Here is a 15,838-nt window from a genome sequence, read left to right on the forward strand (position 1 = left end):
TGCTTCATCCCTTCCCAACCCCTGGTGTCTGCTTCACCCTCACTGACCTCTGCATCACTCCCCCTGTGCTCTGCATTGCTACCATCCCCTGTGCTCTGCCTCTCTTCCCCCACTCCGTGCTCTGCATCTCTCTCCCACCCACTGTGCTCTGCCTCTCTCCCCCACCCACTGTGCTCTGCCTCTCTCCCCCACCCACCGTGCTCTGCCTCTCTCCCCCACCCACCGTGCTCTTCTTCACCACCCCTTCCCACCCCATGCTCTGCTTCTCCCCCCAACCCATGCTCTGCACACACCTCCCCCCAGGCTCTGCACTCCCCCTCCCCCATATTCTGCATCACCACACCCATGCTCTGCAGCTCTCCCCCCCCAACAGCGTGCTTTGCTTCACCCCCCATCCCATGCTCTGCTTCCTCCGATGCTGCACCCGCCCCCCCCCCCAGGCTCTGCACTTCCCCAAACCCCCCCCCCCCCCCCCCCCCGTGCTCTTCCTCCCCCTCCCAATGTGCTCTACATTCTACCCCCCACCCCCCGTGCTCAGCATTCCACACCCATGTGCTCAGCATCTCTTCCCCCTCCCCCCCCAGGCTCTGCTTCGCCAACCCCCGTGCTCTACTTCGCCACCCCCCGCCTCCCACCCATGCTGTGTTGCTCCCCCCACTTCCTGCCCTGCTCCCTCCGTGTTGTTTCACCCCCGTCCTCAGCTCCCTCCGGGGCTTCAACTCCCCGCTCCCCCAACCCCCCCACATTATGGCTTCCTGCATTAGCTGCATTTCAAGTTCAGATTTTGGGTGAACGGCAGCAAGGAGGGCTCAGTGCAGTTCGGAATTCCGATCTTGCCGCGCATACTTATCCGCTGGAACCTTGAAAACCAGATTTTCTCATTCCCTGGCAATGTTCACTCCTGATTTTTTCCCCTCACATATGAACCATATTTGTACTCTTAATTTTTACAATTATTATTTGTTCGTCCTTTGACATCGAAGAAGACAGTCAAGATATCTAATTTACTGCACTGAGTTCTTTGATGACTGAGGAGACCGATTTTTTGCTAAGAATGAGCGTCAACAGAGTGAACAGTGGATCCCAGGTTGGGGGTCTTCATTTTTCAGGTGAGTCTTCCTCAGCTGGTCTTTACAATCAGTGTCAGCTGCTTGACGGGCCTTATAATAGGAGGTGCCTTCATGGATGGTTTCTCGCTATGCTATCTTAGCTTGAGCAAGTTGTTCCCACTTACGGACGTCTATTTTAAACTGTTTCAGATTCATTTTCCAGCAGCCTTCATATCTCTTTTGCTGTCGACCACAAAATCACTTCCCATTTGTCAATCCACCATAAAAGATCTTCTTCGAGAGATTTGTTCATCATTCAGCCAATTCGATTCACTCCACGTGATATCAAGAAACGGCTGAGTGCACTGGATACAGCAAAGGCTACGGGCCCCGACAACATCCCGGCTGTAGTGCTGAAGCCTTGTGCTCCAGAACTAGCTGCGCCTCTAGCCAAGCTGTTCCAGTACAGCTACAACACTGGCATCTACCCAACAATGTGGAAAATTGCCCAGGTATGTCTTGTCCACAAAAAGCAGGACAAATCCAATCTGGCCAATTACCGCCCCATCAGTCTACTCTCAATCATCAGCAAAGTGATGGAAGGTGTCGTCGACAGTGCTATCAAGCGGCACTTACTCACCAATAACCTGCTCACCGATGCTCAGTTTGGGTTCCGCCAGGACCACTCGGCTCCAGACCTCATTACAACCTTGGTCCAAACCTGGACCAAAGAGCTGAATTCCAGAGGTGAGGTGAGAGTGACTGCCCTTGACATCAAGGCAGCATTTGACCGAGTGTGGCACCAAGGAGCCCTTGTAAAATTGAAATCAATGGGAATCAGGGGGAAAACTCTCCAGTGGCTGGAGTCATACCTAGCACAAAGGAAGATGGTAGTGGTTGTTGGAGGCCAATCATCTCATCCCCAGGACATTGCTGCAGGAGTTCCTCAGGACAGTGTCCTAGGTCCAACCATCTTCAGCTGCTTCATCAATGACCTTCCCTCCATCATAAGGTCAGAAATGGGGATGTTCGCTGATGATTGCACAGTGTTCAGTTCCATTCGCAACCCCTCAAATAATGAAGCAGTCTGAGCCCACGTGCAGCAAGACCTGGACAACATCCAGGCTTGGGTTGATAAGTGGCAAGTAACATTCGCGCCAGACAAGTGCCAGGCAATGACCATCTCCAACAAGAGAGAATCTAACCACCTCCCCATGACATTCAACGGCATTACCATCGCCGAATCCCCCAACATCAACATCCTGGGGGTCACCATTGACCAGAAACTTAACTGGACCAGCCATATAAATACCGTGGCTACAAGAGCAGGTCAGAGGCTGGGTATTCTGCGGCGAGTGACTCACCTCCTGATTCCCCAAAGCCTTTCCACCATCTACAAAGCGCAAGTCAGGAGTGTGATGGAATACTCTCCACTTGCTTGGATGAGTGCAGCTCCAACAACGCTCAAGAAGCTCAACTCCATCCAGGAAAAAGCAGCCCACTTGATTGGCACCCCATCCACCATCTTAAACATTCACTCCCTTCACCACCGGCACACTGTGTACCATCCACAGGATGCACTGCGGCAACTCGCCAAGGCTTCTTCGACAGCACCTCCCAAACCCGCGACCTCTACCACCTAGAAGGACAAGAGCAGCAGGTACATGGGAACAACACCACCTGCACGTTCCCCTCCAAGTCACACACCATCCCAACTTGGAAATATATTGCCATTCCTTCATTGTCGCTGGGTCAAAATCCTGGAACTCCCTTCCTAACAGCACTGTGGGAGAACCTTCACCACACGGACTGCAGTGGTTCAAGAAGGCGGTTCACCACCACCTTCTCAAGGGCAATTAGGGATGGGCAATAAATACTGGCCTCGCCAGCGACGCCCACATCCCATGAACGAATAACAGAAAACATGACCTGACCCTCTTAGGCCATGCCTTCGTGATCAGAGCATTTATGCTTGACATGTCAAAGCTTTTAAAAACTTTGGTGTCAGAGAATGTGTTTTGTCATCTGATCATCATTAGTTATCTCAGGCAGCTTAGGTGAAAGTGATTCATGTGCTTAATGTGGCATGCAAATGTTGTTCAAGTTTCGCAGGGATAAAGCTGGGTCATCAGAATGGCAGCCCTGTATACTTTGAGCTTGGTCTGCAGGCTGATGCCTTTCTTGTCCCAGAGGCACTAACATAGTTTGCCAAGAGCTAAGCTGGCTTTGGTGATTCTATATCGATATGGACTGCTCTAGACAGGGTCCTACCCAGGTAAGTGAATCTGTCCACAGCCTGAAGCTTATGATCACCGATACTAATGATAGGTGGAGTGTAATTCTTGTCTGGGGCTAGTCATGCCAAATTGCAGGCAAGCTGTTGCAAGGTGGTTCTTGATAGTTTGCATATCATCCTGGGCAAGGGCCACAAGAACATAGTCATCAACAAATCGGAGCTCATAACAAACTTCTTCCAGCCCTGATGCTTTAGCTTGTAGTCTTATAAGGTTGAAGAGCTACCCATCAGTCCTGAATCTGATTTTGACTCCAATTTTGAGATTATTGAAAGCCAGGAGGAGCATTGCAGTAAACAAAACGCTGAAGAGTGATGGTGCAAGGATGCATCCTTGCTAAACACCATTTGTAATGGGGAAGGAAATGGAATTGTCCCCATGCATTGCCCGAGGGGGTGGTGGAGGCAGATTCAATCATGGCCTTCAAAAGGGAACCGGATAAGTACTTGAAAGGAAAAAAATTGCAGGGCTATGGGGATAGGGCGGGGGAGTGGGACCAGCTGGATTGCTCTTGCAATGGGCCAAATGGCTCTTTCGGTGCTGCAACATTTCTATGATTCTATGGTCCATCTTTCAAGCCAACATAAGTTTGTTAGCTTACAGTTTCTCTCGATTACAATACAAAATGTGGGATGCAACATTAATCAATACATGCTCACACAATTTATTTTAATACTTAATATACCTTTTGTTTTCCTTTACTCAGAACTTTCCTTTGATATTTTTACTTAGCATGTTATGAAAATAGTTAATTTGCAGAATTCATTTAAAAATCTTTTAATTCATCTTCCAACTGACTATTCCAAGTTTAATAATCCCAGTACTCCAAGAACATGTCTCTTGACCTTTTGTAAACAAATAGTGCTAAATAAAAACTATGCATGTTTGTTTACATGTTACGTTATTCCATGAGAAATCAAAATTTGGTCTATTAAAGTTGCTCTCAGCTTTTCGCGTAATTTAACAAGATGTGATACAAAGCATAAATAGTTAGCTGTCTATAAGTTGCATGCAATTCATGCAACATTCTAATTTTTAATAACATTGCATGATTGCAATTATATTTTTACGCGCATTCGACCTTTTTGTTAACTTACAGTTTCTCTCGATCGATATTACCTCTTCCATAATCCGCGTTGCACTGATTTTGACTCGGTAGCTATAGAAACGCTAGCACTGGATGCGAAACGAGTCGTTGCGCGTGCGCATTACCCACATTGCCCTCTGGGAATTGTAGTTCTGCGGCTCCACTCCGCCCACAAAGTTGGACCATTGGACTACAGTTCCCAAAGTGCACTTTCTTTTTTACTATTTCGATTCCCTCTTTAACAAAATTCTTACATTAGTAAGAATGTTTAACTTTAGAATACCCTTTTCGGGCAATGTTTCGATGGTTTGGAGAAGTAGAGTTCCTTCGCTATATTCTGTAAAGGGAATAAAAACGACATTTCCCCCCTCGCCCACCGCATTCAAAAATTGCGTTTCGTACCTGGCATAAGTTTGCCTCGTGAGCGATCCATAAAACGGTCAGCCCGTCGGTGTTTGTGGGGGCGTACGATGCTTTTCTGAGATTGGCTTCCCAGAAAATGTTTACAGATTTCATCGTGAGTAGTAGTGTTGTGGCTTATTATTTCTAGGAAGTATTCTGAATATGAACCGGCGAGCAGGGATCGTTTTCAATTTCCGCTCCTGCAGACACAGTTCAACTTGTGAACAGATCAGCTTGCTTGTCGTGAACCACCACCTTTCTCGTCGGGGATTGTGGCTCTTTGGTTTCCGATACACCCCACGTGATAGTTAAGATATCAATTAAATTATGAATTATTGTTATATGCAAGAGACTTGAGTTTCCGTTCGAGAGGTTCTTCTCGCTGGTTACCGGTTTCGATTCCCCACCCCTTCTTCCTTGTCTTGTTAGGTATGAATAAAACGGGAACTGGCTTTTGCCATTGATGGCCTCGTTGCTTCTTCGACGCCAAGTTTTCCGTTAAGAGAAGCTTGAGCGGGTTCACGGACCGTTGACAGTTTGGAGGCGCGTGACTTTTCAAACCTTGGTCTCGAGGAGGGTGACAGGCTCTACGTTGCATGAGGGCGACTACTAATAAATACATATAGCGAGCCAACATGGCACTGGGTGCTGCATCCGTTTTACTATCTTGAGTCTGCGGGCGAATTTATTGAGGCTCTTTTATGTAATTCATGGAATTTTGCAGAAGGTAAAATGGGCATTGCAATGCCCACGCTGCCTCTCAGGGGGAAAAAAACTATCCCATTCTGTGCAGCGTGTACCATAAATTGTTCTTGCAATCCAGTTTTCTTTCTGGAGTTTGCAGCATTTTGAAACGATTTGTTGCACCAAGGTGGAACTTGCTATCACATGGAATAGTTGATGTGAATAGCATTGATGTATTTAAGGGAAAGCTAGGGTTAGTATATAAGGGAGAAAGGAATAGACGGATATGTTGATCGGGTTGGTACGGTGGGAGGAGGCATGGTTGGGCTGAATGGCCTGTTTTAAAATCTATGTATGCATGGATGGTAAAGCAATGGTCACTACTGATGAGTAGCATGATCAGAAGTCATTCTTCTTTGGGTCAATTATTTGTGATGACAAAACAAACCATAGCAGATACATGAAGATGAATGGTAAGATTGCAGATTTAGGGACTGGACAGTACAGCATACATACCAGTGTCTCCAGGAAGAGCCATCAAATGTAATATTTCATTAATTGCACCCTTCTCTGGTCATGGGAGGAAAGAGCAGAGCTCGGTCCACATGTAATTAAATGCATGCACAGAACTCTACATGTCTGCTCACTGGCTGAGATTTTTTTTATTGACTATCCTGTTGGCTGTCTCATTACTCTTTATGGAACCTTGATGTTTCCTAATGTAACAACAGTGACTACACTTAAAAAAAATACTTCAGGATGTTCCAAAGCACTTCACAGCCAATGAAGTTGTGAAAGATGCTATATAAATGGAAGTTCTTTCTTTCTAACCCCAGTGTAGGTTCACTCTTGGGTGTTCCCTGATGTGCAGTTTACATTCATGATACCTAGACTAGGTACACACTAGTGAATTGCCTATTTCAAAATCACAGGATTCTTACTAAACCTTTAGCAAGTTGCAAATTTAACTCACTCATGCTCTTGTGGCTTTTAGCATTGACATGCTACTTTGTAACTTCCTGCCAGCCTTGGTGTGCAATATAGATGCAGGAAAATTATGACTTTTTCCTCTCTACACATCCAAGTCAAGTGTTATCTTCTGATTAAAAAATAATCAGCTTTTTCTAAGAAAAACATTGTGGAAAAATTGCCGATTACATTGAATTTAACACTCTCTAATGTTTTCAAAGTATGACCAGAAATTGTTGTTGATGGTGTTGGTAGACAGAGCCCATATTCTTGTATAAGAAATAGGAGCAGGAGTAGGCCATACGCCCCCACCAGCCTGCTCTGCCATTCAATAAGATCATGGCTGATCTTTGACCTCAACTCCACTTTCTCGCCCGATCCCCATATCCCTTGATTCCCTTAGAGTCCAAAAATCTGTCTATCTCAGTCTTGAATCGTAGAAAGGTTATAGCACGGAAGGAGGCCATTTGGCCATCGAGTCCACGCCAACTCTATGCAAGAGCAATCCAGTTAGTCCTGCTTTCCTGCCCTTTCCCTGTAGCCCTGCAAATTTTTTCCTTTCAAGTACTTATCCAGTTCCCTTTTTGAAGACCATGATTGAATCGGCCTCCACTACCCCCTCAGGCAGTGCATTCCAGTTCCTAACCGCAATATACTCAATGACCAGTCCACAGCCCTCTGGGATAGAGAATTCCAAAGATTCATGACCCTCTCCAAGTGAAGAAATTTCTCCTCATCCTAAACGGCCGACCTCTTATCCTGAGACTATGCCCCCTAGTTCTAGACTCTCCAGCCCGGGGAAACAGCTTTCGGCATCTACCCTGTCAAGCCCTCACAGAATCTTTTATATTTCGATGAGATCACCTCTGATTCTTCTAAACTCCAGAGAGTATAGGCCCATTCTACTCAACCTCTCCTCATAGGACAGCCCTCTTATCCCAAGAATCAGTCTAAGGCAAGTATATTCCTCCTTGGGTAAGGAGATCAAAATTGTACACAATACTCCAGGTGTGGTCTCACCAAAGCCCTGTTCAATTGCAGCAAGACTTCCTTACTCTTGCACTCCAACCCCCTTGCAATAGAGACCAACATACCATTTGCCTTCCTTATTGCTTGCTGTACCTGCATGTTAACTTTGTTTTGTGTACAAGCACACCCAAATCCCTCTGAACACCAACATTTATTGTTTCTCACCATTTAAAAAAATATTCTATTTTTCAATTCTTCAATCTGGTTAAAACAAATTAGCACCACGGTACCGGGATGTGTGGTAGCATAGTGGTTATGTTAGTGGATTAGTAATGCCGAGGCCTGGACTAACGTTCCTGTGAACACGAGTTCAAATCCCACCATGGCAAATTGAGAATTTGATTTTCAGTTTGGAAATAAAAAGCTGGTATTCAACCGTTTCACTACAGGAAACCTGCTGTCCTAACCCAGTCTGCCCTATATGTGACTCCAAACCTACTTTAGAGAACAGTGAAGAGTCAATCAAACAACTAGGGATGGGCAATAAGTGACAGGATATGTGCATCACTATGGCTGAAAGTCAAAAGCAAAATACTGTGGGTGCTGGAAATCTGAAATTAAAAACAAAATGCTGGAACTACTGAGCAAGTCAGGCAGCATCTGTGGAGAAAGAAACAGTTAACTTGAGCAGTACATTCTGCCAAAAGGCCATCGACCTGAAAAGTTGCTGCACAGGTGCTGCCTGACTTGCTGAGTATTTCCAGCATTTTCTGTTTTTAAGCCAGTTCAAGTGCTGGGTTGCTCTGGGATTAAAACATGCAACCTTCTGGTTTGGACTACTTAAGCTATTGGACTGAAGGCCAGCTTTAGAATCATACAGCATAGAAAGAGGCCATTGTGCCTGTGCCAGCTCCTTTGGAAAAAGCTATCCAGTTAGTCTCACTCCCTTGCTCTTTCCCCATACCCTTGCAAATTTTTCCTTTTCAATATATATCTAATTCCATTTTGAAAGTTGCTATTGAATCTACTTTAATGTGAGTCTTATTAAATCTGCAAAGAGTGACTGCTTGACTTGTATGTGCTATGAGATACTTACTGTACTTTTTGTTTCTTCACTGTTTTAGGTACTATGCTATCCAGTAATCTGATCTAAGAGGAATGGTGATGTGGTAACGTTGTCAGGAGTCAGCTTTGTTGCCACCATGCCAACGGTGCGACCAGTCATTAGCTGTATACAGAAACTGGTTCTGTATGAAACTCGAGCAGTACGTTCAATTTTCAATGTTTGCATGCTTTGTCAGTGAATTTTACAATTAGTACGTATTGTGCCTATGTTTCTGCTTTCAGAGAGGATTGAATAGTACAACTCATAGAGTAAATAAGAGGAAGTGAGTTACCTAATTTACTACTGGGCAGGGTTTCGATTTTTTTTGCATAAACCCTTGGCATTTAAGTTTCCTCTATTCAAATTTTTAGTTAATATTTAAATCACTTGTTTGAAATATTGTGTTGCTATGGCTCCTCTTGTGCTTTGCTCTCTCAGCCATTCTTCCTGGGTAAGACATAAGAATGAGTATTGGTGGTATGAGTTATTGCACATTTAGCCAAGATAGGCGACTTACAAGTGTCAGCCTCCTACTAGCTGCTTAGTATTTTGGATTCACTGGGTGTTGAATGAGAGCAGGGCAGATACAGAGACTGGTGTTGCACCAGTTTATTAGAGGACTTTCAGCAATACTTAGTAAGCACCTCTGTCACTGGGATGTTCTTTCTGGAATAACTCTTTCTGGTGGAAGTGCTTAAAATGAACCAGTTTGCAAATATTTTGGTTGGTTGTCAGTGTCCAGGGTTCTACAAGATGAATTCCTGATGGGATACCTGAAATTGGGTAGGAAGTGATCTGATGGTATGAACCTCTCTATGGGAGAATCGAAGCCAATTTTAGTCAGCCAACTGGGAATCAAACTGTGGACCTTCCTGATCTACATTATCCAGTGCATTTTACAATAAGCTGGAATTTTTCTTTAAAAGATCTGTCAAGCACACCTCAGAGGACTAATTTTAGTAGTAGACAAAATAGACGAGTACAGTTGTGGCTAGAGCTAGCTTTTGTGAAGTTGGGTCTTTTTGTTTCTCTTCACTGCCAGCTACCTCCAAAATATTCCATGGTTACTAGAGAAAGTGGCTTACTTTTAGTGACCTATCTGAGAGAGTGGTTTGGATGATTGCCCTCTTTCTTCCCATCCATCCTTAGCCCCATCTCCCTTTTTTTAAAAGACAGCAAAATGGTCTTAATTTTATGCTTTTTTTTTATATGACTGGGCAAATCCACAACTTATGGAAATTGTAAAACCTTTTTGGAACCATTGGCCTTTGGTGCATAACTGTTAATTTAAACATTGATGAATATGTGCTTAATATGAGAAAGCTCAACAGCACCAATCAAAATAGCACAACATGTATTCACTGTTCCGAAGAATGAATATTTTCATGGTGCTAAATTTAAACTTTTGATACAAACTAGCTATAGATTGAAATTCAACTACTTTCATATTGTTTAGTCTCTTCTAATACTTTTAATAATCTTTCTCCATAGCTGTTTTTAAAAGTTGGCAAATCTAATTTTGCAATTACCTCTAAGAAATTAGAAAATCCAACCCATCTAGTTTGTTGTCAGAATTTTCAGTGTCTCCAACTGAGTATTGTTTGATTAACCATTATTTTAAAAAAAAATAATTTTAATGTTTTACATAGCAAGATAGTGTTGGAATTACATGTGAATATTTGTTATAACTACATCAGGAAATGCTGAACCTGCTGCGGTTCTTTTCTCTAGCAAAGAGATGGCTGAGGGGGTGACCTAATAAAGGTCTTTTAAAATTATGATGGTGTTTAATAGGGTAGATGTAGAGATATTGTTTCAACTTGGGGGAGAGGGGAGTCCAAAACTAGGGGCCATAAATGTTAGCGTAGTCACTAATAAATCCAATAAAGAATTCAGGAGAAACACTGTACCCAGAGAGTGGTTAGAATGTGGAACTTGCTACAACATGGAGTAGTTGAGGCGAATAGCATAATTGCCTTTTAAGGGGAAGCTAGATAAGTGCATGAGAGAGAAAGGAATAGAAGGATATGCAGATAGGGTGGCAGGAAGCTCGTGGAGCATAAATACCAGCATAGACCATTGGGCTGAATGGCATGTTACTGTGCTGTAAATTCTATATAATTCTTTCAAGTTTAAATTTGAAAAATATTCATGTTTGGATGGTAAAGTAGAAGTTTTGTTTGGCTACAGAGCTTTGTTAGCACAAGGTCTCAATATGTGGAGTTGGAAATCAATCCCAGGATTTCTTCAATGCAAGACTTTTTTAGTCTTAAAGGGTTAAGCAAAAATTGAAGACAATAAAGCTACTGTGTTTTTAATGTGAATTGAAAAAAAACATTTGATTTTTATTTTTTCCTTTTTTTAGAGATATTTCCTGGTTGGGAGCAATCATGCAGAAACCAAATTCCGTGTCCTAAAAATAGACCGTACAGAGCCTCAGGACTTGGTGGTTATTGATGACCGTGTAAGTGCTACTAGAGGGAATGGGGATAATTTGTTTTGTTATGCAGTGTTGCCAAAACATTTGTGCACTTCACTAGGGTGCCATTACAGGTACTGGTCTCACACTTGCAGAGTGCAAAGCACAAATGATTTTTTTCTCCACAATGTTGCCCATCTCTGCAGCATTTCCCTAATTCCACTCTACCTCAGCCCCACCACCACTGAAACCTTATCCATGCTTTTGCCACTCTGAACTTGATTTTTTTTTTCTCGTATGTTCTGACACAAAAACAGAAAATGCTGAAAACCCTCAGCAGGTCAGTCTGCATCTGTTGAGAGAACAGACAAGTTAACATTTCAACTTGTGCAGTTGCACCCTTGTGCAGCGTTTTGCTTCTTGTTTATATTGTTTAATTCACTGCTAGATGGGTCTACACCTGAAACATTAGCTTGCCCATTCTCTCCCCAAATGCTGACTGATCATCTGCACTGTGTTGCTTTTTCTCCTAAGTCCTTCCTGCCAACCTCCCATCTCCGCCCTCCATAAACGCCAACTTGTCCATCTCCTGTCTTGCACTTAAGTCCTGCTCGCCCATCACTCCCACCTCTGCTGACATGCATTTGGCTTCTGTCCTCCAACACACTGGCCCAGAATTTGCAGTCAAAATAATGGTGAGGCTAACAGCGCTTTAGCCTCACTGTTATTTATGCGCAAATCGCACAGCAACTTCAGGCGAGGGTAGATGCGCAGTTAAACGCAAAAATCTTTAAGTTGCTGTACAAGATGCGTTCCTCTGCCGTTGGCTTCGCAAAACGGCATCTCGCTGTGTGACTCACCATTCAAATGCACTAAACGGTGTGAAGTTCCTATACTTGTGTGGTAGATACGAACTAAACTCCCCACAGAAAGTTAGAGCTTGTCCATTTCAGTCTTAAGTACCCTTTTTAATGGCGTGATAAGTCTTAATTACTGCCAAACAACCTCTCTGGAACTGAAAATTAACTATTGTAAGTGTGGAGTCCCATTCCTTCAGGTTTTAATTTTTTTTTTATTCATTCATGGGATGTGGGCTTTGCTGGCAAGGCCAGCGTTTATTGCTCATCCCTAAATGCCCTTGAGAAGGTGGTGGTGGTGAACCGCCTTCTTGAACTGCTGCAGTCCGTGTGGTGAAGGTTCTCCCACGGTGCTTTTAGGTAGGGAGTTCCAGGATTTTGACCCAGCGACGATGAAGGAACAGCGATATATTTCCAAATCAGGATGGTGTGTGACTTGGAGGGGAACGTGCAGGTGGTATTGTTCCCATGTGCCCACTGCCCTTGTCCTCCTAGGTGGTGGAGGTTGCGGGTTTGGGAGGTGCTGTTGAAGAAGCCTTGGCAAGTTGCTGCAATGCATCCTGTGGATGGTAAACACTGCAGTCATGGTGTGGCGGTGGTGAAAGGAGTGACTGGATGGGGTGCCAATCAAGCAATCTTTTTTTAGGAGTTTTTTAAAATTTCTCTTTCTGTACCTGATTGACATTGAATTCACCATTCTAATTTACACTTCCTTGTTCAGACTCTGCGCTGTTCGTTTAACAATCCTTCAATCTGATTGGGTAAAGAGATACACAGTTGCTTTCCCTGTTCACATGGATCCCAGATGCCCTGTAGAGGGTGCTGAGCAGTTTCCATCTCGCAGATTCAGCAACTTGCAGTGCAAAATATCGGGGAAATTGAACAGGCAAGTCTAATTAACGGAGGGTGCCATTTGTTGACTGGCTACAGCAAATTCTGGGCCATCGAATTTGAAGACCTTGTCTTCAAATCTCTCTGCAGGCTTACAGCACCCTGTCTCTGCAATCTGCTCCAGCCTTCTAGTCTCTCCTGCACACTTCTTTAGAAGTAAAAAAACTTGCATTTATATAACTCCTTTCACAAACTCAGGAGGTCCTAAAGTGTTTTTCAGCCAATTAAGTACTTTTTGAAGTGTAGTCACGATTGTAATGTAGGAAACGAGGCAGCCAATTTGTGCACAGGAAGGTGGTTAAGGGATAATTATTGACCAAGACATGAGGCGACCTCAGCGCAACTGCTGCTGAAACCCTCATCCGTGCCTTTGTTACCTTCAGACTTGACTATTCCAATGCTCTCTTGGCCAGCCTTACATCTTCCACACTCCATAAACTTCAGCTCATACAAAACTCTGCTGCCCAAGTCCCGCTAATCTTTCGCCCCTTTCTTTGCTGATCTACATCAGTACTCTGTCCCCGACACCTCAAATTTAAGATTCTCGTCCTAGTATTTAAATCTTTATGGCTTCATCCTCTCTAACCTCCTACAGTCTCCCCCGAACTCTCCGTTCCTCTGACTCTATGCATCCCCCCCCCCCCACTCACTTCGCCATTGCATTGGTGGACATACCTTCAGCCGCCTCGGACCACACACTTGAGATTCCCTCCACCTCTCCTCTCTCTCCTCCTTCAAGACTATCCTTATAATCCACCTTTTTGACCAAGCTTTTGGTCACCCCTCCAAATATCTCCTCTGGCTCGGCATGCATTTTTGTCTGTTTATCCTGCGCAAAGTGTTTTTCTACATTAAAGGTGCTATGTAAATGCAAGTTGTTGAGAAGTGAGAGGGATGCTGCTCAGTGGTGGGAGGGTATTAATATTGCTGCTCATTGAGGGGGTGGAAGAGGGATGTAATTAGAGCATGACAAGTTTACATAGGCAGTTTCTATTGTAAATGTAGATAGAATTTATAAGAAAAATATAAATGTACAGACAGAGCTTATGACTTTATAATGACTGAAGTACATCTGTGCACTCTAATGCAATTATCCCCCACCCTCTAACCCTGCTTCATCCAAAGACTGCATTTGGTCTGGACTCCCCATGTGCAATGTCACAGGAGATTGACTAGTGTCAAATATTTAGGTGCAAAATATTCATTCAAACATCTGATATTAAAAAAAAAGTAACGAACAGGTAACTGAATTCAATGAGCCAATAGATGTGAATTTGGGAACATAGGATTTGCTAGATTAAAAAAGACCATGGTTCATCTAGTTCGCCTTCTACCATCCGAGCAGACGAATTTTGAGGATGTGTCCTCAAAAGGTGCATGACCCTCATTTCCATGTTATGACCTGTGCTCATTCCAGGCAGCCACTATGGCCACAAAGAAAGCGCCCTGACAAATTTAGCAGCGGCTCGGACACACACGCAAATCAAGTGCAAGCCTTCCCACTGCTAAATTTGTCATAGTTGATGCCAATTTACGCTCATAAAATGGGCACAACGATTTTGAATTTCTACCCGTGATTCTAAAATACTTTTATTTTAGCATGTATACAACCAGCAAGAAGTTCGGGAACTTTTGAGTCGTCTTGATATGGGTAATCGAACGAAGATGGGGCAGAAGGGATTATCTGGCCTTTCACGAGCTGTTTCCGCTTTTGGCATTGTTGGTAAGAATTTGCAAAAATCTATTTCTACAATGACCTTGCTTGGAAAAGTCTCCATCCCACTTTTCAGTGCAAAGAATTATCTGGAACATACAGCACAGAAAGAGGCCATTTGATCTAACAACAGGTCCATGCTGGTGTTTATGCTCCACACGAGCCTCCTCCCACCCTTCATCTAACCCCATCAACATATCCTTCTATTCCTTAATCCTTTGTGTGTTTATCTAGTTTCCCCTTAAATGTATCTATGCCAGTCGCCTCAACTACTCTTTGTGATAGAAGGTTCCACATTCTAACCACTCTGAGTAAAGGAGTTTCTCCTGAATTTCCTATTGGATTTATTAGTGACAATTTTGTATTTCTGGCCCCTAGTTCTGGTCGCCCCCGCAAATGGAAACATCGTCTCTACGTCTTCCCTACGAAAACCTGTCCATACACCTATCACCTCTCGCCTCTATCAGGTCACCCGTCAGTCTTTTTTCTAGAGAAAAGAGCCCCAGCCTGCTCAATCTTTTCTAATAGGTATAACCTCTCAGTTCTGGTATCATCCTAGTAAATCTTTTTTGCATCTTCCCCAGTGCTTCTATATCCTTTCTAGAATATGGAGACCAGAACTGTTCACAGTACTCCAAGTGTGGTCTAACCAAGGTTCCATACAAGTTAACATAACTTCCCTGCTTTTTAATTATATCCCTTTAGAAATGAACCCCAATGCTTGGTTTGCTTTTTTTTATGGCCTTATCAGTCTGCATCCCTACTTTTAGTGATTTGTGTATCTGTTTCCCCCCCCCCCCCCCATCCCTCTGCTCCTCCACCCCGTTTAGACTCTTATTTTACCAAATAGTGTGTGGCCTCCTTATTCTTCCTACCAATATGTACCACCTCATACTTCCATATTGAAATTCATTTGCCAGTTACACGCCCATTCTGCAAGTTTATTAATGTCTTCCTGTATTTTGTCACAGTCATCCTCTGTGTTAGCTATACTCCCCCAATTTAGTGGCGTCTGCAAATTTTGAAATTGTACTTCTGATTCCCGAGTCCAAATCATTTATGTAAATGGTGAACAACACTGGTCCCAGCACCAATCGTTGTAGAACACCACTTCCTACCTTTTTGCCAGTCTGAGTAACTACCTATAACCCCTACTCTCTGTTTTCTGTTTTGTAGCCAGCTTGCTATCATTCTGCTACGTGCCCTTCACTCCATGTGCTCTGACCTTAGTCATGAGTTTACTATGTTGTATCTTATCAAAGGCCTTTTGAAAATCTAAATATATTACATCTACATTACCCTTGTCTACTCTTTTTGTTACTTCTTCAAAGAATTCAATAAGGTTGGTCAAGCATGAAATCCATGCTGACTTCTTTATTATATTTTTGGTTTTGAGAC

General features: G+C 43.6%; 1 protein-coding gene across 3 annotated transcripts in view; it reads left to right on the forward strand.

Moving 5' to 3' along the window:
• Positions 1–4,787: 4,787 nt before the first annotated feature.
• Positions 4,788–15,838, forward strand: part of fig4a (FIG4 phosphoinositide 5-phosphatase a) — a 96,490-nt gene continuing 85,439 nt past the window's right edge. The window contains exons 1-4 of one of the 3 annotated variants that reach the window (XM_067985021.1): positions 4,788–4,947; positions 8,579–8,719; positions 10,925–11,023; positions 14,326–14,449. In XM_067985021.1, the coding sequence (XP_067841122.1) occupies positions 8,657–8,719; positions 10,925–11,023; positions 14,326–14,449 (286 nt within the window). In that variant the 5' untranslated portion in view covers positions 4,788–4,947; positions 8,579–8,656. Of the gene's footprint in view, positions 4,948–5,052; positions 5,140–5,243; positions 5,262–8,578; positions 8,720–10,924; positions 11,024–14,325; positions 14,450–15,838 lie in introns of those variants that run through there. The other 2 variants (XM_067985022.1, XM_067985024.1) reach the window with 2 other exon arrangements.

This window comes from Heptranchias perlo, chromosome 5 (genome assembly GCF_035084215.1).
Source record: "Heptranchias perlo isolate sHepPer1 chromosome 5, sHepPer1.hap1, whole genome shotgun sequence".
NCBI lineage: Eukaryota > Metazoa > Chordata > Chondrichthyes > Hexanchiformes > Hexanchidae > Heptranchias > Heptranchias perlo.